This window comes from Carassius auratus, unplaced genomic scaffold, assembly GCF_003368295.1.
Source record: "Carassius auratus strain Wakin unplaced genomic scaffold, ASM336829v1 scaf_tig00011586, whole genome shotgun sequence".
NCBI lineage: Eukaryota > Metazoa > Chordata > Actinopteri > Cypriniformes > Cyprinidae > Carassius > Carassius auratus.
The window spans coordinates 404,394-432,323 of NW_020524219.1; the positions used below are offsets into that span (position 1 = coordinate 404,394).

The 27,930-nt window shown below is 35.8% G+C and overlaps 1 protein-coding gene across 5 annotated transcripts in view; it reads right to left on the reverse strand.

Moving 5' to 3' along the window:
- LOC113073195 (neurotrimin-like) overlaps window positions 1-27,930 on the reverse strand; it is an 87,120-nt gene that overhangs the window by 22,055 nt on the left and 37,135 nt on the right. For all 5 annotated transcript variants that reach the window (XM_026246072.1, XM_026246076.1, XM_026246075.1 and 2 more), the window contains exon 2: window positions 22,993-23,225. In XM_026246072.1, the coding sequence (XP_026101857.1) occupies window positions 22,993-23,225 (233 nt within the window). The remainder of the gene's footprint in view (window positions 1-22,992; window positions 23,226-27,930) is intronic.

Below are 27,930 nucleotides of genomic sequence, written 5' to 3' on the forward strand. Positions count from 1 at the left end.
TTGTGTGTTTTTGTAACATTATGACTGTACTGTTTTAATTTCTATATATAAAAGTGGCTACTTGGAGTCACTGTGCAACCCGCCACGAGCAAAATCACACACATATATGTATTTATATATAAATAATGTTGAACTTTGATATGTATGCCCACAGATTTACCATGTGTATAATAAATGAGTTTGAGATTATCAAATGTTTAATTTTGAACTATGAGTATGTGATTATTTTTCGTCACATTTGACTGGTTAGGAGCCAATAAGTTGATATTTGCGAGTAAAAACAAAGGATAACAAATTGCCCCATTCCAGCCAGATGAACTCTCACTCCAAGTGTCCAGTGGTGCGGAAGAAACCCGTTCAATACTGCTTAAAACGATAGTGGTCTGGAGATTTGGAGGTGTGTCTGTAAAACCCACAGCAGCGCTCATGCCTTCAGCACATACAGTGATTGCTTTCAATTTATGGTCAATAACCTCATCATATTTATGCACAATTACAGCTCTTCTGAATGCAGTATAGAGTAACTTGTGTTAACCAAGCTGCAACGATTTTTCAAAATCTGTATTCAATATACTGTAGCAACAATGTGCACTGAATACTCCAGAAACTCCAGCACTATTGGCAGATTTTGAAACTCTTATGACAGACTGACTTCACCTCACAGCGACTGGCTGCCACCCTCTATTTTTCTTTTCTCATTTGAATAAAGCTGAACATTTCTCAACTTTATGAGGCTCTCACTAGTTACTGCACTGTCAATCCCCCACGTGAGCCTGTCGCTCAACTCCCATGGAGAACGAATTGAAAGCGTCTGCTCCACTCCATGCCAGTGGACAGATATGGCTAAGGAACTAAATTGCATGGAGTCAGAGAATCTGCAAAGGGAATTTGCTGATGAGACATCTACCTGCTGAAAAATATTTCCAGTATGCTACCATTTCATTCTTGCCGTACAGTCATGGATGGAGGCATGTGTCATATTACAGTTAAACCACATTTCATTTTTTTGTCTGTAAATAAACACGGCAGTGTCACCATTCTGTCTGATAAGAAGGACAAGCTTGGGAAAGAGGAAATCAATCCGCGTTTTGTTGCTGTCACAAGAACCTAAAGACCAGCAGTGGCAAAGCTCTGTTCCGAAACCTTCCGAGTTGCTTTGCTGCCTACTGCCAAAAACTGGCAGGTGGATACTTAGCCAGCACCCTAAGCACAGAACCACTTAAGTGACTGATTTGAAATGCTCTACATAGTCAGCAAAAACAGAAATTCTCCATCACGTGGTATGTTCTTGATTTCAGTAGCGATGCTACTAAGCTAATGCTGTGATTAACATTTAAATGTATTTATTTAGTAGCCTAGATGTTTTCATCCTAAATTATTTAAAAATTAGTAAAATAATTCTGTCATAAGAGGCAATAATATTTGCAGTATTGTAATACAAATAATAATAATAATAATAAAAACAATACACACACACAAAAGTCAACTTTACCTAAAATTTAAATGAAAACAAAAAAAATTATTTGAACTAGTATCTAAATAATAGTATATCAATCATACTAAAAATATCATTGGAACACAGAAATATTTGGTCAAATAAAACTTAAAAAAATATATATATTAAGCAATTGTTTTATAAATACTTTATTATTAAAATGTTTTATCAACTTTCTGAAAATAAAATGTAAAAAAAGTTTTATTTTTCATGTTGCTTTAGATAAAAGCATCAGTTAATGCACAAATGAAATGGAAATTAGGACAAACCAAGATATTTTAGGAGGCATCAATAACATACTGTATGCCTACACATGCAGCTCTAAAGTTTTTGAAACAGAGCATAACAATGTCTGAAAGCTGGTTAAATGTGCTTCCAAAAATTATTCTGAGGAGATTTTTGATTTCTGTCTGAACAAGACGTTTAGAGTTCTCATGTAATAACTCGTTTCTATTGATGTACATTAATATTCGACATACTAATGCACTCTTTTTCTTTAAAGATCAATAGTCGCACACGATCAATAGTGAAACTAGCCTCAATGCATGTGTTGCGATTCTGTTGTGTACAAACAGCATTTGACTTTGACTTGTTCTTATGTAAAGATGATATAATGGCTTTGCTCTGTGACCAAAATAAACATCTACATTATGAATACACAAGACCCTAAAATTTGGTACACAGCTGCAGGAACAATGTTTGCATTCACTGAAAATGTCAGATAATTTGAAAAATGACCTCTTTCAGGCGCTGATTACCATGCAGAGTCTTTAATCAGGGAATGAATATATGCTTCATCTGCATGTCCTATACAACCAATTTGCTGCATTTTCATTCCTCAAAAAAAAAAAAAAAAAAAACACGGGGAAATTGTAAGAAAAGCAGCGTTTGACATTTCCCGGCACTTTGCTTGCCTTGGAGGATATGCCAAGATCCATGAAGTTTTTCTCCATCACAGTTTGGGATAATATCCTGTCCAATAGGTATCTGACAGGAAAAAATAAATAAAGACAAAAGCAGACAAGCTACATTGTAGTTCCTCAAGAAAAGGCAGACTAAATATCAGCTTTAAGGCTTGTTAGGAAACAATATGTTCAAAAGTCTTGTGCTTAAATGGTCTCAAACACACAAAAATGTCAAAATTCCTGTCTTGGGAAGTATTCATACATAGTTGGTTATGACTAAATGACTGCAAATATTAAAAAACAAATCAGATGTGCATCAGTATATTAAAGTGACAGTAGCCTAATATAGCTTCAGCTCTCTGTGTCCTCCATGTCAGTCAAAAAAATTAAAACTTAACCTTTGCAGTTTAAATAAGAATCAAATCCATAGTTTAGAATCTTTTTTTATATTTAATAACATTCATTTTCTTCAGTATTTCTCATTTTTTATTTACTACATAGACCTTCTTGAAAAACTTTTAAAGTCTATTATAATTATTTTCCCTATAGCTCCTAATTATTCCATTTATTTTTATTTATTTTAGTGATTATTTACTTGTTTTCAGTAAGCTAGGGAACATTTTTAACTTAGGTTAATAAGTAAAGTGTAATTTTGTTTTATATGATATCGAAATAGCTGACAAAAATTGTGATATCAATAACAAGAAATAAAATGACCCATATATTGATAAGATTTTGTATCAAATCACGCAACATTATGTCAATGGTCAAGCAAACAGACAGTCCTAAACCCTAAAACCCTTTTTTTTTTTTTGGTTTAAAAAGAGTTGCTGTTGTCATGCTGGTCGGGAAACTCTTGAAATCCCCAAATTTACTTATAGCTGTCTGTGCATTTTATGCAGGGATAGGGAAAGTATTCCAAAATGAAGAAGAATAAAATTCACACTTCATATTTGGTAGCATTTGGCAAGGATAATCTAAGTTAGTGATGAATTTATCCATTAAAAAAGGAAAGTAACCAATCTATAATGACATCAAGCAGAGACTAACAGATTTTCTCCAAAAAAAAAAAAGATGCTATGGTGAGTGTGTCTGACATGCTACATCAGCAGGAAGACATTCTGAGAGAGCCATTGCAACCCACAGCCGCGAGGCAACTGCAGTTTTTTCCCCTCATAAATGTGAATGGCAGTGGCAGCTCAGACCAGCTTTATGAAGATTAGGAGGAGTTGGTTTTGTTTCTCCTTGAACTTATTATACATCAACAACTGCATGGAGGCAGTGAAACATGATGGTTTGCCTGGTATTCTGAGTAAGACCTCTGGAGCACAGCTATTTTGATTAGCATGAATTAGTTTTGGTGTTAACACGGTTCGCCTCTGCAAACATGATCATAGCACAGTTCCCTCCCACGCTGACACGATGTGCCGGAGAACATAAATTAATGGTTGTGCGGAAAAACAGGAAATACAGATCACTTCATATTTTGAGGCTGAAATCAAGGTGTTTTCATTTAAATAACATTTAGATGATAATGTGTTATGGCATTAGAAAGAGACAGGCAGATAGGCAGATAAAAAGACTGGTTGAAGAGAGACTAAAAAAGAATCAAACATACAGATGAAAATAACATGTTTAATAATGAAACACTGTGGTACATCATGAATTAACTCCCGGAAAGTTACAGCACGATCTCACTGTCATGGTGATTCCCCATTCTCACTCTCTATAAGATATGGCTGGCAATTTACCATATTATTTAGAGTGATTATTTATTTAAAAAACTAAAACATATGCTCATAAAAAATAAAATAAAAATCTATCTATGCTGTAGATAAATTCTCTGCAGTTTCCAGCTGGAATTAACACTAGAGGCTGTAAAACACCAATACGTGTCACTCATTTTCACACAAATATTTTGGATGAAAACCGGGAGGCTTAAGACTGTCCCATAGACTGCCAAGTAAGTTACACTGTCAAGGTCCAGAAAAGTATAAAAATCACCATCAGAATAGTCCATATGCCACAAGCAGTTCAACCGTAACGTTTTGAAACAATGAGAATACTTTTTGTACCTGAATAAAACAAAAATAACAAGTTTATTCAACAATTCCTTTGTCAACAGTCTCCTCTGTGTCTCTCCACATCACTCAAACTGCCTACGCTCTTCTGAGAAAAGGATGGGCTGTTTCTACATGTATTTATGCTTTGATTTAAAATTATTATTTTTGTTTTATTCGCATACAAAAAGTATTCTCGTCACTTCATAACATTACAGTTGAACCACTGACGGCAGATGGACTAATCTGATGCTTATTTTCATATTTTCTGGAACTTGACAGTGTAAAATACTTGGCAGTCTACAGGACAGTCTCAAGCCTCCTGGTTTTCATAAAAAATATCTTTAATTGTGTTCCGTAGACGAATGAAGATTTTTCAGGTTTGGAACGACATGGGGGTAAGTGATTAATGACAAAATTTTAATTTTGGGGTGGAGTATCCCTTTAACACTATCAGTTAGGTTTAGGGTTTAATGTAAATAATACTTTTTGTTTTTGTTTTTGTTTTTTTTTCACAACAGCATGAATATTTTAGCATCACTCTCGAGCAGTGTTTGGAATAATGGCGTTTAAAAGAATGGCGTTAGGTAACAACGTTATTTTTTCAGTAACGGGGTTATCTAACTAATTACTTTTCCCATCGTTACAACGCCATTAACGTTACTGAACATTAAATGTGGTGCGTTACTATGCATTGATTTAATAAACTATGCATTCCGAACACACCCTGGCTCACACAGCGAGTGAGCAGGTGGGTTAATGACGAGATAAGTGATTATGATTGGCTAAGGCAGAGTCATGTGTTTCATGGTAGCCAATCAGAGCCAGAGCTTTTACACACACACGCCAGCGGCGCCAAACACATACACACAAACACACACACGCACGCAACAGCTACACAGAGATTCGCAGCAGCAGCAGAAATGGCGAGTCAGGAGCATTCCGATGAAAAGTTGGCATTTTCAAGGTGGAGATATAACCACTACTTCAAATTCATTGTGGTCAAAGGCAAGAACATGAATGTAATGTGTACATGTAATGTGTGACACACGCATCTACAAAGCTAGTGGCTAAAAACACTTTTCTTACAAAGATAATACTTGAAGTGCAGGATAAAACTATTGCTGTCTGTTGACGTGCAATAAATATCGAAAGTTGTATGTACGTGATGTGAATGTACGAACACCTGTCTGTTCTACTCATTTCAACTGACTTGTGAAAACTGCACAAAAAAAAACAGTAACGCAAATAGTTACTTTCCCTGGTAATTAGTTACTTTTATTATAGAGTAATTCAGTTACTAACTCGGTTACTTTTTGGAACAAGTAGTGAGTAACTATAACTAATTACTTTTTAAAAGTAACGTTCCCAACAGTGCTCTCCAGGCATTTCACTGTGGTGTGTACAACAACCAACTTAATAAACTTCCACTTTCAAGATCATCAGTTTCTTATAAACCTGACCACAGTTTTACATTTTACAATGAAAGCATCATGAAACTGCAAGAAGCAGCATAATATTTTTGGGGCCTGGAGAATTTTTGTCATGCCCTGACATTTGTGCTTTTTTCAGTTTTTAATACACATCTAAATGGCTAAAGTCTAATATCACTGTAATCAGCACATACTGGGCTATAATAATATGTGAGCAGCATGTATGTACATGATTGTGTTTTTGAGGAAAAAAATGTTATGTATGGTTAGTGAAAAACTAAAAATGTTAAATCACTTGAATAAGGCAATAAAACACATACAGAACATTGGTTCCTGGGACTTTTGAGAACTGGAGCTAGTAGCCTATTTTTTCTTTCTAATTTATGTGAAAATCATCTTGTTTACTCACTCACAGAAAACAATATATTGATTTATATTTTCTAAGACACTTTTTGTTTGTAAAAGTCATATGCGAGTAGGCGTCAACTGTCATGAATATCGTTGTGATTTACACCTGAGAAGACAAAGTCCCGCATAATGAGCTGCATAATGAGCCTTTCAGTCAGGTTTGTCACTGAGAGGGAGGAGTTACAAGAAAGAATGCGAGGACAAAATAAATCTATATAATTTTATGTTTGTAGTTTATTTAGAATATATTTAATTATCCCACAACATAACTTAATATCCACTTGCAAGTGCAGTTAAACAGTTTATTAGGAACAATCAAAGCTGACTTTCAAACTGAATTTTTTGCATCATTACCCCAGTCACAGAATCCTTCAGAAATCCTTTTAAATCTTATTTTCTACAAAAAAACATTTATTGCTATTATTATCATCATTATTATTATTAATGTTGAAAAGAGCTAAGAAATTTTCTTTCCAGTTTTTTTTAGGGGGGGATAAGTTTAAAGAACAGCATTTTTGGTTATATTTGTTTCAGTTTCATTAATTTGTTACATTTATGTTATTTACATCAAGCTTTTGAATTGTATAGTATTGTATATTGTTATCGAAACTTCATAATATTTCATGTCTAGAGAGCATATACGCTGCGGATCATTTCAGAAAGCTAACAGCTATAACACCAGTATTAAAGACTTTTTAAAGTAAGTTGAGCTCAAAACTCACTCTTTGTCAGCAGCGAGTGTTTGAAATAACTTGATCCGATGTGGATTATAATCACTAAACAAGGCAGAAATATTTATAAGTGATGTAAAAGTCTATTCACGCTAAACATTAACATTACCATAGTAAACATGGTAAATGCAACCACTTGGAGAAATCTGACGTCAGCTTCTTATTCTCTATCACAATTGTGTATTTATTAAGTAACATTTTATCTGTCGTCTCGTTTGAGAGTTTAGCTCCACGTAGCATATCATCAAAATATAATAATGATTTTTGTTCAGGAGCTTTTATAAAACTAGAGAGTCTGCGCTGCTGATCATTTCAGAAAGCTTACAGCTATAATACCAGCATTAAAAACGTTTTTTTAAATAAAATGAGCTCAAAACTCACTTTCAGTCAGCAGCGTGTGTTTGAAATAATTTGATCCAATGTAGATTTTAAACACCATACAAGGCAGACATATTAATAAGCGATTCAAAAGACATTAACATTACCATAGTAAACATGGTAAATATGACCACTTGAATAAATCAGATGTCAGCTTCTTATTTTCTATCACAATCGTGTATTTATTTATATATTTACATTATCTGTCATAAGTCTCGTCTCGAGAGTTTAGCTCCATGTTGACTATCATAAAAATATAACAAGGTTTTATGTTCGGGAGCTTTTATAAAAATAGAGATATTATCATTAATTTTATATGTGAGTATAGGCGACTGTGGCTACAAATAAACAGAAACAGACATGACTGAATAAGCAGGCTATATATATATATATATATATATATATATATATATATATATATATATATATATATATATATATATATATATATATATATATATACACACTGTGTATATGATTAATTTGGTAAACTAACCTGCATATTTTGTAATTTATTAAATTAGCATTCTTAATTCAAAGCCACAATTCAAAAACAATAACTTATGAGATTAAATAAATACAATTTTTACTTGAACATTAATATTAAAGGTACTTTAGTAAACTAAGTTAAATTACATTAGAGGTAGATCTTGGCTTCTGATACCCGAAGCTCTTTAATAAACAACAACAGCTTGTGTCTTCTTGCTCTGACTTGTCTGGAGGCCCTAGTTACATGTAATTATTCATGTTGTAGTCCACTTTGTTAGAAGACCCATAAATACCATTAAACCTTGAAGGCTTCAGAAATGGCAGGGGAAACATTCAAGCATCTCCACATGATTTTAATAACTTAACATGTTTGCAGTATGAATGCTGTGACCAAGGCACCCAACTGCATGTGGTTATTAAGCATAAGGACACTGGAGTCAGGGCATGCCGAAGGCCTTCGCACGTTCAGAGAGAGTTCGAAGACATGTTAGACACACTCTTTAAAAAACGTGTTATTACAATTGTGCTATTGTAAACTTATAAAAAATGAATTAACATAAATAAAGGCAAAAGATTATGTGGTTTTTGTTGAGTTTAATTCATTTACTTATTTTAAGTCTTGGCTGAACTTAAAAAAAAAAAATTACGTTTCCGTCACTTAACATTTGCTATATTTGAAGAAAACGCCCAACATATATTTTAGATTTTTGTGCTTATCTATCTCTAAAACTTTATTCTATCAGGTGCTGAGATAAGAATACTTTATTAAAGGGGTCATATGACATGCTAAAACTATTTTTTGTGTGTGTGTGTGTATTTGGTGTAATGCAATGCGTTTATGTGGTTTAAGATTCAAAAACACATTATTTTCTACATAATGTACATTATTGTTGCTGCTCTATGGCCCACCTTTCCGAAACTTTCTGAAATATTTTTACAAAGCTCATTGTTCTGAAAAGCGATGTGTACACTGATTGGCCAGCTATCCAGTGCATTGTGACTGGCCGAAAGCCTCAAGCATGTGACAGAAAAGTACGCCCCCTTACCATACTGTGATGCTGTGTGTCCGGGCATAACGAGACAAAACCAAAAAAAAAAAACCATAAAGTATTGTTCATGTCCGCAGCTGCTTTGTGTACAGTAGTTACTAAGGAAAGTGCAATATTTCTGCAAACACGTCACCTGCTGTCAGAGAATGAATCAAATTTTCACACAGCCTGTGTGCTGTTTTTTTAAGGGTTTAAAAGGCTGACTGTAGGACATGCAACAGTAAAAAGGTTAAAGACAAAATGTATTAGTTCTTCCTGGCCATTTATTTCTTGTGCAGAGATTTTTTTTGATGGAACCATAACAATTAACAATTTTATTTTATTAATTTTTTTACAATAGTGCTGTCATTATAACGTTAGCCTAAAACGTTAGCAGTTAATGTTCTGCATTTCTGTTTTGGGCTGCGCGCTCTTAAGATGACCAGTAGAGTGATGAATTTGATAGCAAGTTTTTAATCAATGGGATTCAATTTATACTTTCATATAGAATACTCTTCGTTATTTATACAACATAACATTAATATTATGACTTATAGGCTATTTGCAAAAAGGGCCCGAATGCACATGAACATATCTGCGGTGCTGTCTGAACTCCTTTTGTGGATTCGTTCTTCACAAAACAATGTGCAGAAAAACGGCAGCTAAACTCAAAAAATTCATAACATTTTAGTATAATGTACTCCTCATTATAATAGTATGTATGTATATAACAGTCCAAAGTCATAGTTATTAATATTCTGGATTGTAGTTTGACCTGCTTGTGCTGTGCCCTGAAGAGATGTCACTGTATTACTACAATGAAGCGCTTAACTCAAACCCAAATGCATCTTATATCAGGCAAATAATATATCCACGATATATATACACCGGCTTAAATGTTTTGAAATCACTTAGCCTACCTGTTTGAAAAAATCCAGTCTCTGTCTGTGTCAGTTTTAGTCTTGGTAAAGTTTTAAATCCCTGCCGCCAAGATGCTCCTCTGTCGGTCACGGATTATGGAAAGTGAAACATAAATCCATAGGGGTGTTTGGATTTATTCACGCACTTTAAAATATTAATTTGAAGCTTCTTTCTTTTCAGATTCTTACAGATTTATCATAATAGGCTGTATATTAACTTATTGGGAGCAGGCCCGTCGCGACAAGGCAGGCAAACCAAGCAGTTAGTTTGGGGCCCCAAGACAATGACTGGTTAAGAATAAAATGCAACGACACTGTGTGAGCGCCCCTTTGATCGTCAATGCAGTAACGTGTAATGACACTGTTATCGGGATCCCCCTCAAGGGGGTCCCTCTCAGTAGTCGCTGATAGCAGCCAGCCAACCACATGATCTCGCGTGATGGACTAATATCTGTAAATATTAAGCCGGAACAGTCTGATTAAATATGAATCCTGCATGTTCTGCGTGTCTCTGTTAATGAATGGAGCAGAAGCGCGACTTCCTTTATTAACACAAACTGAAGCGCACGTGATGCTCGCAGTAATTTCAGCGTCTGCTGTCTCACTAAATAAGAGGAGAACACATGAACAACATCTCCAGAACTGCTCTGACAGTCACTTCATGAGCATTTGACCGTTGGATCTGAGTAAAACTAGCGTCACATCACATACACAGAACTGTAAAGGTACGTCAACCCGTCAAAATAAAAGTCCTGTTTTAGACAAGTATTTGCCAGAGATGTATTACTATTGTTCTGCAGAATGTACATAGCCTACTACTAAAAAAAAGCAAACGTAATCACACAAAATGTCATCCATGTTTTATTTTTTAATAGTAAATCCACATTGTTTACCAAAAAGCTAAGTTTGCTTAATTTTCAATAATTCAAATATAAATTAAATTAATGTTTTGTGTTTAATGTTTAATGTGCATCTCAGAAAATGCTTTATTTAAAACCCCAACTGAATGGCACTTAAATGCACTTAATTCATCTGTCAACTTTATTGTCATTGTTCACAGTACAAGTACAGACAGAGAAACAATGGATAATTATTGAATATTTATTTTTGATGTATGCAGTGCATTCTATGCATTTAAAAAAAAAAAATTCTAAAAAAGGAAACTTAGTTGTTCATTTTAAGAGACCCAGGAGTCTTATTTTCTCTTGCACAATTAATATTAATAAGCAAAAACACATTTTATCCGATTACTCGATTAATCAAGGGAATTTTTGGTAGAATACTCGATTACTAACAAATTTGATAGCTACAACCATTGTTTCCTCTATATAGCACAAGGTACCACAAGCTCTATAATTATAGCTGTTATTCTGCACAGCCCAGAGTTTAAACTGATAAGTGTGTGCTGTCATATTATTAGAAAAAACAGTGTAAATCGCTATTGAATTCCCACCAAACTATTTTTTCAAGCAGTATTTGCACTGTAAACCTTTTTTATTTATTTAAAGTGTGGGTGAACTTAAACTGTATGGCTATGCTGTGGTTCTGCATGGGGTTATGCGTGCGGGGGTCTGGGGGGCCTCTATGTCCATTTTGCTTGGGGCCCCCAAATTCCTTCAAACGGCCCTGATTGGGAGAAAACGTCTCAGGTTACGAATGTAACCATGGTTCCCTGAGTAGGGAACGAGACACTGCGTCCTCTAGGGGTCGCTATGGGGAACACCTCATCATGACTCGTGTCTAAAGCATACATTGAAAAAAGACCAACGAGCTGGCCGGCTACAGCCTCTGATGTCCAATGGATGAGAGAAGAAAACAGCCTCTTTCATTTCTTTTTGATCTCTGTATGGAGATCAGGCAGAAATGGAAGGCTATTCTGAGCTGTATGGCTATGGACCGTCACCTTGTTAGCGCACTTCCATGGCAAGTCCATCTTTGCCATGGCGCAATCCATAACCTCCAACAGCTCTACATAAGCAGGGGCAGGAGAATTGAGAAGGCTCAGCCTCAGCTTCTTCACCATCTTCAATTATCTCCTGCTTTTCCTAGGTAAAAAACCAAGCAGTGCACGAACCTCAGTATCAGAAAGTGTTAAATGATATAACATCATCCTCCTGAGGCTCTCTCTCGTCCGCCGCCGACAAGGGAAAAGTCCTTCTCTAAATCATTCAGACAGATCCACCTGTAATTCTCACGAGCTCATTCTCCTCGGCGCTTCAGCAGCAGTGGATCCTGAACCGCGGGAAGCAGAAGGCTGCCTTTTTTCCTTTTTTTTCTTAGGAAAGAGAGACGAATGAGAACAGAGCTTTTTTATTGATAAAAATGCTCACAATGCACGCCTCCTCAAAGACATCGCGGGCATGCTCTTCACCCAAACAACGCAAAGATCGTGTGTCATCAGGTGTCAAATAATGCTGACACAGATGAACACATTGTCTAAATGCTTGCTAGTAGTCGCCATGATAGACAGAGAAAGATCGCTCTTATCAGTTCTTTCATATGCACGCTTCACGCACAGAACAGTCAGTGAAGACGAAAAAGAGAATGACGTGTTCTCCCGGTGCCTGTTTATAGTCGTGCCGATAGTGACATCAGAGGCTGTCGCTGGCCAGCTCGTTGGTGTTTTTTCAATGTATGCCTCAGACACGGGTCACAACGAGGTGTCCCCCATAGCGACCCCTAGAGAAGGCAGTTCGAAGTTCCCTTGAAAGTGAACTGCTAGTTCTATGTTAAATCAAACATTTGAGCTCCCCCATATAGTCAAAATGGCATAAACGCAGTTCGAAGTTCACTTGAAAGTGAACCGGTAGTTATATGTTAAATAAAACATTTGAGCTCCCCCATATAGTCAAAATGGCATAATCAATAACACCTCGCAAATATTCAACCTTTAGATTGGTAGTCGAATCAGTCTCCTTGAATCAAAGCATCGATTCGTCAAATGTTCGGGGTCACAACTACTGAACAGTTAGAATGCTCAGTGGCTAGTAACTTTGGAAAGCTACCATGTATGTCCCTCTTTCTCATCTTGCACATTAACCCTTTCGAGTCGATTAACGCATATATGCGTTTTGAGTCATTTTCACCTGATAACCCCGAAAAGAACTTAAATTACACTCTCAGTTTTAATCGTACAGATAAGAGCAATACATCAATCGAATCTGTAAAGGGTCTAGTTTTTTTTTGGATACAGACATAATAACAAAAAACCTTTGTGCACTTATAAAATAAAGATAACACACAAGGTGCGCTGTCTACAGTCTTTGTCTCCGCTGATCGTCATGTACAAACATTTCATTAAAATGAAGTGTAACTCCGTGAATACTCAACGAAGAGACATGAGAGAGATATCTATAGAAAGCCTGGAATGTCTACTTTTAAACTAAACAAGTGCTGCCGAAAACAAATATTCTGAGATAAAGTAATCCATATGAAAACAACGCAATGTCTGTTTTTCATATCTCCGCTCATTATATCTAATGTGACCACGCCCCTGCGCTTAACGCGCTATTCAGATTCAAACTGAAGCGCGCGGCTTGAATACGCCCACACAGAAGAAAAAGCAGCCAGACTATTCTTCAAGTTTTTATTTTATTTTACTGTTTGCTTTGCGATGAGAGGAATAAGACATAAATCACCCCAAAAAGGATGTGATGTGGTTGAGGATTTGAGAAATGGATTTCCTCAGAAAAAAGACTGAAGCACTTTATTCAGCAGAGATCATAAACGGGAGTAAGTCTCTTTTTATTTATTTGTACTAGTTTTCACATAACGTGTAAACATTTTACTAGTTAGACTTTTTCCAAATACTTTTTCCAAACTATAATTCCTGACTAAATGTATAATCAAGTGAAACATTATGAAGTTTCAATAACAATATACAATACTATACCATTCAAAAGCTTGATGTAAATAATATAAATGTGACAAATAGAGATAACTCTAACAAATGTAAAAAAACAATGCAGTTCTTTCAATTTATTCCCCCTAAAAAAACTGAAAAATATTCTCAGCTCTTTTCAACATTAATGATAATAATAATAATAATGATGATAATAATAAATGTGGTTTATTTGGTAGAAAATAAGATTGTTAAAAGGATTTCTGAAGGATTGTGTGACTAGAGAAAGGATGCCAAAAAATTTGAAAGTCAGCTTTGATTGTTCCTAATAAACTGTTTAACTGCTCCCCCAAGTGGATATTAAATTATGTTGTGGGATAATTAAATATATTCTTAATAAACTACAAACATAAAATTATATACTTTTATTTTGTTCTCACATTCTTTCTTGTAAGTCCTCCCTCAGAGTGGCACAGTTGAATGAGAGGCTCATTATGCAGCTCATTATGCATATCCTTGGTCCTTACTATGACAGCCAATGTACAGTGAATATGCAAAAAAGCCATATATATATATATATATATATATATATATATATATATATATATAATAGTCAGTTTTAAAGGGGGCATTGGATTAAATGTTTTTTTTTTTTGTTTTTTTGTTTTTTGCATTTAGCATTTCTGGTACATCTGCCAACTCTGAAAGCTGAATAGAAAACATGCAGCTAGTTTTTTTTATGAGCTGGACATCTGCTGTCCCCTTTAAAAAAATGCAAGGCTTGCCGATTCAAGTTAAATCAGAACTTAATTTACTCAACCTTGAATGAGTTAATCTCTAGTTAATAATGTCTCTTTTTAACAAGTCATCTCATAATCAAAGTCAACACAGAGTAGTGGGGCTGTAAATATTTGCCCTCTAGTGATAAACACAGGCACTGAGACAGACAAACCCTATCCTTTATTTGTATTCGTGGTGGCACTTGCTGTTTGTCACAAGCAGGGGTTGGAGAAACCACTCCCAGTGTATACATAATACCTGCTTATTCAGGCTATTACCAAGTCATTTCTCATGATAAATTCAAAGTGCATGGCTGTGACTCTGCAAGCGGAGCATCAAATTGGATCTACATTCAAATGTGCAGTTTACATTGTAAAGACAGAGAGCAGCTGAGGGCTTTCACCTTTTCCCCCTTTCTCTTTCTGTCTGCCACCAGCCAAGGTTATAGCCATGCACCCCAATCAGGCGTCCCGTGATTCTGTCCAACGCTCTTTAAGTTGTTTGGTAACTGCTGGTTTATGCTTGTATTTCGGTCTATGCGTTATGTCCAGGAATTGTACAGAATCTGACCTCCGTGTTGAAACATCTCTTCACACTCTCAATCAAGGCAGTATTTTCCGGAACTACGTTGCCAAGGCAACAGGGCAGTTGATTTGGATCTACTAAATGCTCTGGCTTGAACTGACCGATTGTGCTATAGGTAATACAAAAGAGAAATAATGTATTGATGCTAGCTGGAAACTTGAAAAACTGGAAAAAATTGATGCATTGATGGTTTGATATTGTAACAAGAAAAGTAGATTTTTACATTTCTACAGAAATTTTAGTTGTGCTTATCTATGTAATACCCAGCATCAGGATGTCAAGATTTTTTGCCTGGATGTTATCAAAGTGCAACATATTTAAACATATCAATCAGTAGAGTGAGAGATATTTAACTTGCTTGTGTCAATATTAGGTTATTTTCCAGTATAAATAGATTTATGGTAGTCATCTAGTTTGCCCTTTGCCATACAACATAATTATGTACTACCCAGTAGTATTGGACCAGCTTAAATCTAGTATTAATGGACAAATTCTGGACTTTAACACATATCTGGCTCCATTCTAAAACGGAAAGATCATATTGCACATCTACACCCCAAGCAACTCTTATTCTTTAGAATGATTAACAAATTTCCAATAAAACATTGATATTTGGTTTGTACCAAGATCTCCAAAACATAAGATTTTTTTAGTTCGGTTGGTCAAAATGGTTGAGAAGTTTGCTTGATGTTGATATATGAATGAAGACGGACAGTTTTTGTTTTATTAATCTATACTTACTCAGTCCAACTTGTAACATCCAAGTGAAGATATAACATGAAAATGTCAGAAAAATAAATAAAAAAACAAAAATCATTGAGTTGGAAAAAGGATCACCTCCCTCCCACCACTCAATCAGGTGTAGTTATGCAATAGATAAAGTGAATGGGCTCTTTGTTAATAACAAAAATAAACAAAACTAACAAAAGCTACATTGAGGGGGATAACAGGCAGGAAGGCCAGAACAAGGAGCACACATACAACAATTAACGAAACAGTACAGAATTGCAAACACAGAGAAACTAAGTAGGGCAGGTAACGAGGGAGACACAGGTGGAACAACTGAAAAAAATAATGAGTAACAAGATAGGCTGGGTTAGACAATCTACATGAGAAAGCACATGGCACCAAACAAACGTGACACAAGCCATGTGCTTACACAAACACACATTGTCCTCTGGTGGCCATTCTGGGCACACCAGCTGAAGACTGTGACAGAGTATTACATTGAATCACAAAGCGTGATTTACTAACATTTTCACGTCAAATTACTTGTATTTACGAAATTATTTAACACTCCAAATAAACATGTCTTAAAGCAGATGCTAATATGCACTGCTCTTGGTAGACTGTGTAAGTCATTATGGAAATGATCTGGCTGCAACCGTGTTCTTTAGTTTGCACATTGTTAGTAAATCACCCTCCGAAATTTCCACTCCCATTTTTTGGGAATTGCGCTCTCACATTAATTCACCATAATAATAAATAATCTTTCCCCCAAAATTCAAATTATATGAGCTATAATACATGTCTGAAACAGAAACCAGTGCAGGATTAGGTCACAGTAATGCATGTGTTCAAATCCTATATTCTCTGAGCAACAGTGATGCTTGGCTCAGCAAACACCATTAATAAAAGTTTCAGAGATGTGAGAGAGATATTTCGTACAGCTGTTCTCCAAATTCTACCTATTCTTTGATCTCACATTGGGTTTAATTGATGATGTCTTGAGCAGTCTTCTCAACTGACGCAAGTATGAACTCATCTAACTCAACGTAGGATTCTTCTTTCATGGATCAAAGACTTTCTCAGAACCATGTGTCAGTGAGGCTAATTGTGACAAACAAAGATGCAACCGCAGCATATAAACTAACACAAATCCAGGTCTGACTCATTAGCCAAAAGTTAATAACTAGACCTCCCTGAACCCATTCAGAGTTATTTTCTTCTCACTGGTCTGTGGTACTTTTTCTTCACTTTCTTGCCTTTCAGGACAAAAACTACAACACATTGCATTTTTGGAATTAGAAGAAGAAACCTATGACCAATAATAAGAAAAATGCATAAGTTGAATAGATGATTGTTTTAAAATTTTTAAAACCATTTGCCGTAAATGTAAAAAAATATGTTGCCATATATGCAAATTCTGTTCTGGAATGGAAGTAATGCATTTCCTCAATGTAATTTCATCAATAATGAAATTAATTACAGTATATTCTAAGAGTTATATATTTATTTGGAAGTTTTCAATGTAATGCATTTGTGTATAAAGTATGATTTATGCTTCCTGCAAGAAAAACTACCAGACAGAAGTGCAAAATAGTGAAGATGACAACAACAACAACAATAAAAATGAACAACCTGATTCAAATGTCTTTATACTGTATATGGATTCAGAAAATAATCATTTTGTTGGAGGGATAGGTAGTAGTTCCTAACTTTTCTAACCAATTTCCATTGTGGTGCTGAGGTGTGGCAACCTTGTTTGCTTGTTTTGATTACGTATTAAGACTATCTTTATGTCAAAAAGTTATGAAAAATATTAGAGAATAACAACATAATAATTGCCAAATGCAATTTTTTTTGTAGGGCCAGGAATATTATTCTCTAAAATCTGAGGAAAATTATAAACTGATAAAGTGGATAAATAAAAGTCTTTTTAAATAAAAGTCACACTTTTTTTCATAGTTTGGCTGGTCCTGCGACTTATAGTCAGGTGCGACTTATGAAAATTATTTTGACATTTCGACTTGTATTCCAAAAAATCCATGATTGTAGTCCATGATTGGCCATTCTGATCCTGAATACCAGCCCATCCCATCCATATGCATTTCTATACCAATAACAATGTTGAAGGATGCTGATCCAAGACCCCTTCTGAAAAAAATCATGGCCACTGTTAATGTTCATACCAATGCAAAAAAAAAAAAAATCCCCAGTTCCTTTCTGCAGTCATTATTCATTCAATGGAGAAATAGTGCTGGACTTAAAAAAATCACTACCAAAAAAGATTATCCCAAATTCCCGTAATATTACTGAATGAGTTTTGCAACGAAAGCTGGAATTCTGCAGTGGTGACATGCTGTGCTCTAAATCTCTAGTCAGTGTAAAGTACCTCCGGTCGGCACTGTTATGACTTACTGCATCAATGCACAGGAATGACACTGCCATCAATCATATTAATACTGGACCCACAAATCAGGTGCAAAAAATGCACCCCGAGGTTTTACACAATCAGCATTAATTACATAATTATCCACTTCATTAAAATACCCAATATCGTAACTGGAGTTCAAGGTGTTTCTAACTGATACTGAAAAATGGCCTCTCTAAAAATGCTGTACAAACACAGACATAGATAACCAACAGAAAGCTGCTTGGTTTGAAAGAGACTTCAGTGTGAGCAGTGCTTTGATTGCTACACTACTGACAACAGACAATAAACCATTTTGCTCACAAAATTTCACTAATATGACCGCACCTTTACTTGTTATAGTGGGCACCATAAAGGTGGTCTGTTCACAGTTCACACCTCACAAATACACTCTTCCCATCACTCTCTGTTCCCATCCTTCTCCCTCACCTAAAACTTACTCATATGCAATGTTAAGTGTGTACAAGAGAATATAGAGGTTTGGTATCATTTGAAATGTCTCAGTGCACCTGGTAAATGGTAGAGTTGGGGTACTCGAACTTGGACTCGGACTCGAGTCCGGACTCGAGTCCAATTTTGAATGAACTCGGACTTGTCACGCACTCGGGTGAATTTGTACTCGGACTTGACACGGACTTGAACATTTTGGACTCGGAAAATATTCCGAGGACAGTCGAGTCCGCGTCATGTGTAACAATAAAACCAGCATAAAATTGAAATGATAAATTAATGAATGTCTCCCCTTCTGTCATTTTACTGCACCACACCGGCAGGCAGAAGTCTCCTGCTTGCAGACGAAACACACGCACCACTCACTGGATATCAATGTGGATTAGTGATGGGAAGTTCGATTCTTTTCCGCGAACCGGTTCTTTCGGACGGTTTGATTCAATAAACCGGTTGAAAATAAAACAGTTCACCGGATACATAATCCATTGCGATGTATTTGTTATTAAATTAACTTACGTTTCGTCAGATTGCCCTTCATTCAAGCCCTCGGTTTACCCGCACTCATTACATTAGCACAAAATCAGTTCAGAATCAATCACCAAAAGAATCAGTTCGGTTCAAACGCGCTGTGAGTCATTCGGCTTCATGCTGAATCACGAATGCGCAGTATCATCAGCTCCTCGGTTCTCGAATCGGACGCGTCCGAAAGAAACGGTTTTCGGTTCAGTTTACTGATGATCTGAAAACTGATACAACCGGTTCTTGACTCGAGAACGAGAATCGCTCAAAACCCGGGTAGGAAAATCTGACAGGGTAGGATAAAATGTCAGGACACCGGCACATGCTGCATTTCAGTATCATCAGCTGCTCTACTCCTGTTCAAACTCAGTTTGTGAATCTGTCATCATTAACTATAAATACAGTACAGATATTTCATAAATCATCCCTTATTCATATTAAACATGGAGTCTTTAGAGTCTTAATTATTGTCCAACTTCCCTGAAAACCCCTTTGGCCCATACATAATCTACAATATACAGATTAGAAACATGTAGCCCCTATCTTAAAAAAAAAAAAACGTATATATATATATATATATATATATATTTTTTTTTTTTTTTTTTTAATTTTTTTTTTTTTAATAGTTTTATCACACTTTCCGATGATTAACAAAATACTTGAAAAATTACACGCATGCGCATTATCATCAGTTCATCGGTTCTCAAATCGGACGCCTCCGAAAGAAACGGTGTTCGGTTCAGTGTACTGGTGATCCGAAAACCGATGCAACCGACTACCAAAGACAGCAGCAGCAACCAACAGATGCTGCACAGCTCAGCATTGCAGGATTTGCAAGACCAGAACTGACCAAACAAGCAATGCAACTTTATGATGCAAGTTCTCCAAGACAACAAGAAATTCATAATGTCATCATTAAGGATCTCCTCATTGGCTGCACTTTACCTCTGTCAAATGTGGGGGAGAGGCATTAAATAACTGAAATGTCATCTTTAACTGGAGGACAATATAGTGTGATACAATAATAAAATAGGTTCATTTGTATTTTCATGCACTTGTAATACAATAAAACCTTTGAAAACTTTTTTCATAGGAAACTAGTTCTGTTGACATAAAATAAAAATGTTCAATGGCAATGACTAGATGTAACAGTGGTATTTTTTTTATTACATTTTTATATTGCCATTGGTTTAATGGGTTGAAAGGTTAAAATATTAATAGAATGTAAAAATGTACAATTCCAATTTATAATCTTTTTTAATTTAATTACTTTCTGGACTCGGGCGGACTCGACTCGGACTCGGCCTTTAAGGACTCGGACTTGAGTCCAACTCGGCCCCTTTTGGACTCGGACTCGGACTTGGACTCGAAGTTTGTGGACTTGGTCTTGACTCGTACTCGACAAAGGTGGACTCGGACCCAACTCTAGTAAATGGTCTAATTCTTTCAGACACAGTACGAACTTCCAAGAAGTTCAGGAAAATAAGGAAAACTGTGTGCCACTTAAGGTGTGCCCTCCCCCAGGTCCTTCATTCATCCTACCCCCTGTGTGTAAATAAGTGCCCTCTTCTACAAGTATCAAGAAACCCATTCAATCACAAATTCTGACTGCCCATTTGTGATCCCTGGATAGGGGAACAAAACCTAATTATAACTGCAGACACCAATCATTTGGTGAGCCCATTTAATTATTTGGGTATTTAAGGAAAGATGACAAAGGGTGCAGGGTGATTCTGTAGCCATCAATGCTGTATACATCATACCTAAATACCGTGTATATGTGTTTAATAGGGATGTGCACAAGCACTTGAGTACTCAGACTTGACAACAATGATTGGTCATATTTTAAAGTAACTGCAGTCATTAGTTTGATAATCAATCATCGTGGTCAAGTCAGAGTATGATAACCTGACTTATATATTTCTCTTGTTCTTTTTGGTTATTGCAGCATTTTAGGTGGTACCAGAGCTCTGACTAGTTAGTGTTAGGACAGCATGCCGTCCAGACAAATTTAAAACCACCAGTACTTGAACAACTGACAAAAATGTGTAATACAGTGAATTCAGCAGGTTAATGTCAGTACTCCGCTGAATGAGACTCCAGTATTGAGTGCTCGTGCCCATTAAAACATGTCAAAGTCACGCAGCATTTGCATAAATAAACCTCTAGAATATGAACACTACATAAATAACTTAATCACATTAAATCTTTAAGTCACAAATTTGAAATTCATTTTGTAGTTTCTATGACCAGTTCATAGGGGCAAAATGGATAGTGGGTCACTTTTATATTTTAAGATTTAAAACACTCTTTTTATTTCATTTTAAAACATGATAGAAGAATTTATGCCAAACTTAAATACCAAGCCAAATATATTTTTGAGTCATGCAAAACAGCATTAAAATAGATAATATATATATAAAAAGATCTACTGGTCTTTTTAATTAATAAACATCACAACACTATTTATATAACTCAAAATTAATACTTTTTATTACACTATAATCAAATGCAGCTGATAGAAAATGAAACTGGAATGAGTTCTGGCTCAGTGTGATGCTTTTGCTAGCAATACAAAGCCACATATTAAAAAGAAGACCACCAATGTCTGTATACTTCATGTTCAAAGTTCTATATATAGTTCTTTGTGCTGCTAGATGAAGGCCCTGTCCCAGATGGCACACTAAACCCTCATGGTCTTCCTCTGAGTCTGCACTTTCATGACGTAATTCAACTTTGGCTGTTGGGTAGAAACCCCGGTGCGGTCTTGGCAGAAGTGCAGATCAAGGGCGTATAGCAGCACCCTTTTGAACACTAAAATGATGACTTGGGATACCCTACAGTCACATAGACTTAACGGACACGCACATGTGGCTGCCAATGAGTCTGCAAGACCGAAAGTGCACATGAAATGTTCCATTTAGGTCAGGGCTGAAGTGGATGAACTGGACAATCGCCATTCTGGATTTGGGATTTTTGTATGGTGGTATTGTACTGTCAAAACTGCTTTCAAAATTAAAAAAAAAAAAAAAAAAAACGGAAAAAACTAAAATAAAAATCAAACAACAATCCAAATTTTTAAGACGGATGAGTATTTTAAAGGCAGTGTGTAAACGTGATTGACAAAGTGAGGTCATATTTATTTTTTTACATGCAAAAATTTTGTACCTTTCTCTTAGAATTATCGGTGAAAATTTTATGTTTTTAATCGAATTGAAATACTGTATACTGATTGACATTTCAGCCTTACATTTGAGTTCATAATAAAATGGAGTCAGGTTTGATATTAAAATGGAGTCAGATTAGAGTTTAACTTAAATTAAATAACTTCTTCTGCCGAAAAGACCGAACACACAAGAAACCATCATCCACCATTGGATACCTTCCTTGGGTCAATCAGGTGGACCTTACATTATTCATTTAGAAGACGCTTTTGTCCTTACATGTGCGATACTGGATTTCATTTGAAGTCTTAAGATAGCTTTATGTGAATTAAAGACCACAACTTGTATGACTTCAGAAGAGTAGAAATTCAGCACAGTAGTTGTGGACTTTTTTTTTACTTTTATGGTCCCGTTTGTCATTTGAGTTTCACAGCTTCAATCCCCATTATAGAAAACAGCACTCTTGATATTCTGCCATATTTTTTCATTCAGAAAAGAAGACAGAAAGCCATACATAATGACAGGAGTAAATGACAACAGTATTTCCATTTTTGGATGAAGTACTTTTTTTTTTTATAAATCAACAGCATGTGAGAGCTTTTCACCCTCTTAGCACTATTCATTATGACACATCAGAATACTCCAAACTCACCTTGAACGATGATGTGCACAGATGTGGTTCGGGGTCTACTGCTGGTCTGCACCGCACAGATGTATTGGCCCTCATCCGTCAAGTCCACATCCTCAATTTTGATGGTGAACTCATCCTGGTTTAGAGTAACCAAACTCACCCGGGGGTCCACGGACCACTTATCCTCTCCGGCATACAGAATACTTGATCTGTTCAGCCACGCTGTGTGTGTCACAAAGTCCCCTTGTGAGCAACTATAAGACAAGAGAGAGAGCCGAAGAGAATACTCAACCTTTAGCATTAGCATGTGCGCTATGAAAAAACGTTCCCTCTTGGATTATCACTGGCATATCCCTTTGTGACCAAATCTATCAATTAAGATATTAAGAAATTAAAATATTCATTCAAATTAATTCAAATAGTCCCCCTGGTACTGTACGTCAGAAAACTGCATCTGTTTCGGAAGTGAGCGCAAATGTATTCCCTAGATATTAAGCAAGGAAGAACAACAGGGTAAGACATGGATCAAACCCCCGAAACCTCCCGAAGATTGGGTTTATTAAATTGAGTGACCCCCGGGTAATATTTAAAGCTAAACTGGCAAGGGGGAAACAGCTTTTTAATGATTTCCACTTAAAGACAATGCCATCTCTCCTTATTACGAATACAATGGAATTAGATACTAATTACTTACAGACCTTCCTTAAACGAGGACATGCTGTGTCTAATTAGAGCTATGCCCAACAGTTAGCAGCAGAGGCCAAAATAGGCCCTCTTCATATATTGTAGGGCTATTAAAATTTAAATGCAATCATGCGCTTAATTGATTACTTGCTTGATTAACCATTCAATAAAACGCAGGGATAATTTTCATGCAATCTTTGTTTTATCTCTGATAGTATCATAGCCCAATCTTTGGTGTACATTCGAATAATAGGTGTTTGATGCTCATTAAAGTCCATTATAGTCATAATGCTTACAAGCTCTTTTTTGTAAATTCTTTGAGAGGTACAGCACTGAACTACTTGAGCTTCTAGAGGGCAACATCCAAAACACCAGGGACAGATGAGGTAAATGTGCTTCTTTGTGTCTTTTTTTCACCCTCGGCAGGTGGGCAGAAGTACTGGGTACAAGCAAAGGCATTCGTTTTCATGAGAGTGGAAACTGCGGCATTGGCCTCCACCTTGTCTTATAATAGACTAAATGAGAATGCTGGAGATCAGTCGAAAGATCAAGCCTTTTCCCAGTGGACGGGTTCATAATACACTGCAGGGCATTCTACACAGAAATATTAAAGTCGCCCTCTCCGATCTGTCTTCTCCTTGCACTTCGCTATAAAGCAGTACAATGTGTAATTTCTGTAGCACAAATATATATATATTTGTGCTGGGCAATGATTACAATTTTTAATCGCGATTAATCACATTTTTATGCAAAAAAACTAATATAATGCATTCAAAACTAGTGTATTGTGCACTTTTTCATTTTAAAGTACTGCTATATGAACAAAAGTGCAGTAACATTAGGTTTGCAAACACTTTAAACAAATAAGGTGCTTTTTTACAGCAGTATTCCTTTTACAAAGTAGCAGTTAAAATTTCTTATTTAAAAAAAATTACTTTTTTATAGTTTGTTATAGAAAAACAAGTTAGGCCCAGAGTCCGATCATAACATTATAACAGGTAGATTTATAGAGATTTATACATCATCTGAAAACTGAATGAATAAGTCGAGATACAACAATTTAAAAATGTGGAATCTGAGGGTGAAAAAAATTTAAATATTGAGAAATTAGCCTTTAAAGCTGCCTAAATAAAGTTCTTAGCAATGCATATTACATATTACTATTCTAAAATAATAAATGTCTCCCAAGGTGAATATATTAGAAGCAAGTCAGAGCCAATCATAATAGCAGAAAGAGGTATCAGCTGGTGTGAAAAGGAAAAGGTTGTGAAACAGTGAAACAAAGCACACTCAAGGGCATTCAAAGTTGGCTGGAATAATAGAAAAGAAAATGCAAAGCAAAAGCAGCTGTTGCACCTGTAATTGAATGAAACCCTTGATGAAACACAGTTTATGGGATCAAAGAGCAAATCTCTCGCACATTCGTCATGTAGACATGGATGATATGGTAAATAATACAGGAAACAAAGAGCGCTGTTGTTCAAATAGCTTTTCACTGCATACAGATTGTGTGCTTGCATGCATGCACAGATGACTGCACAAGTGCAAAACTATTTGATGGAACTGTTCACCCAAAGATAAAAAAAAAAAGTTAATATTTACTTAAACTGGCATGACTTTGTTCATTAACTTCAAACTGTTGCTTCAGACTAAAATACAAGTCCTGTCCATAATATTGTTTCATCCAATGAAAGTCGTCTCATCTGAATCAGGAGAAAAATCTGCACAGATAAAGCACTGCTTACAAGCAAAAAACAGCATTATTATAGATTATGGGTCATCAAAAGCAACTGTTTAAAATACCTTAACAATGGATTGGTTTCTTATAGGTACAAAGCTTTTCACTTATGGACCATAGTCTTGTGGATTATTGTGATGTTTTTATCAGCTGTTTGATGGCACCCACTAACTGCAGAAGAAGTGATGTAATGCTACATTTCTCCAAATCTGTTACAATATGCCATGAGGGTGAGTACATTTCCAGCAAATTTTTTGTTTAATATTCCTTTAATTTTGTGTGATCTATCCATTTATGTATGTGCACAGTGGTGACTGCACGTTGTTGGTTCAGTTATGGCATTAAAATATTATTTACAGCAGCACCATAAAACACTGTGCATTACAATAACAGCCTCTTGGAAAGACACTGAGGCTGAATCCAATTCAATCAGTCTTAACCTTGAGCAGTCAGAACCTTCTGCTGGAAACCTGTAGCACAGCTTCTCCGGCCACTAGAGCATGTCTGAGCTGCATGTTCATAGTGCCACACTGAATCAGCACAATGCAACAAATACATAAATTAATAAATAACTCCACTTTATATTTCCTTATCAGAGAAGAGCAGACAGCAAACAATTTAATCCAAATAAAGTGTCTACCCTTTCAGAGCAATGAGAAGCATCGAAGGGTGGGGAAAATTAAGCATATGGAATAAAAAAGCACAGCCCTCATCCATTTTTTTGTCCTGACACTGAATTGCATGCACTTTGGGAAAATTCTTATGGGATTTTCGACTGCTCTTATTGTAGTACGGATTACATGGAGTTAATTTTTACTGCAGTGTCATCATGTTGTCACAAGATGCTTTTTAGTTAGTATAGAATTACTTCGGTTATTCATTCACGATGCATTGGAGTCATGGATCCAACTCTATTTCAGCTACTGTAGCAGTGCATCAAGCAAATCCCACTGTATTTTGGTGGACAAAAATATATCGGATATCAGACCAAGTGTGGTTTTGAAAATAAATCTTCCCGCAGCCCCTTCTGGCTACCTCATGACATGAACAAGAGAGGGCATTCATTATTAATTTACTTTGGAGAGAGGGATTGATTTGACATCGTAGGTCTATAGAGGAAAAAAAAGTGGCTATAATATATAACACTGGATTACCTCCAAATAACATTACTGTCAGGGACTTAGTGTACAGCCAAGACAGAACATTGCTGCTACCTGAACGGTAAGGATGTATTGATTTTTGGCCCAAACACACACACTGTTACGGCATCATTGTATGTGGGGTTGGGAGTTGCATACACTGTCAACATAGAGAGAGGAAACAACCTGTTGTTTATATGTTTCAAAGTACAAGCTCCCAAAGTACAAGCTCCCAAAGGTCTGTGCACACTGAACTCTCACTTCAGTTTCTGATTGTAAGTACTGACTCATTCATCTGTCACATCCCAAAGTGAATATTAAGGGGTCATAGAGTTATTTCAAATAATTTTAAAGTCTTCAAGCGGACAGAATACTAATCGATTATTTCATTAAGTGATTTCAAATGCACTGAAATTAAAAATGAAATATAATGGTGAAGAAACTTTTTGGAGCAACAAGAGTTTCAGTAGCGTCAGCACTTTGCTATGCAACTCATAGCTGAAACTGTGCTTTTTTTGTGCCATAAGGCATTAGTTGGCTCCCTTTAACCACATCACATGGTAAGGGTTTGCAGGAGATCTCTCAACCTCTTGGATGGATTGTGAGGTGAACGAACTTTACAAGCCACTTATAATTTAATTACTTAAAATAATGTAATTTTGATAGAAAGTTTAGCAAAATATGTGAGATTTCAGTTCAAGGGTTTAAAAGGGAATATAGAAAAAAATATATATTTTCTTTTTGGAATTTCATCTTTTGAAATAAAACACATTGATGTGTTTAACAATACAAAAATTCCATAGACATCTAAAGATCTTCTGATCTTTTGTATAGTTTGTAGACTATGGGCTACTGACTTGTTCGGTGTCAGCGTGGGGGAAAACAGTCCTTTCGCCCTCATTGGAAAAGCATGGTGTTGACTCATAAAATAATTTCCGCCGCTCGACAGAGCAACATGCAGGAGGACAGGACTTATGACAGATCATTGCAGAGCAAGTATTGTAGCCTATCTCTGCTACCCGCTCTGTGCTACCCCCGTTAGTCCGTCTGTTTATCAGTCATATACATCTTCATATCAGGTTTTTTTTTACTTATTAGAGGTACAGAAAGCCACACAGCATGTTTTCAACACTGCACCAAGCAAAAATTAATTCAGGAAAATGTCTTCCAATGCCGAACAAGTCAATGGCACAATTGGTGCAAAGTATTACAGTATATTATGTATAAAAGTAATGTGTGTGTATATATATATATATATATATATATATATATATATATATATATATATAGTATTTTATTATGTATAAGAGTAATGTGTGTGTGTGTGTGTGTATATATATATATATATATATATATATATATATATATATATATATATATATTAGGGCCGGGACTTTA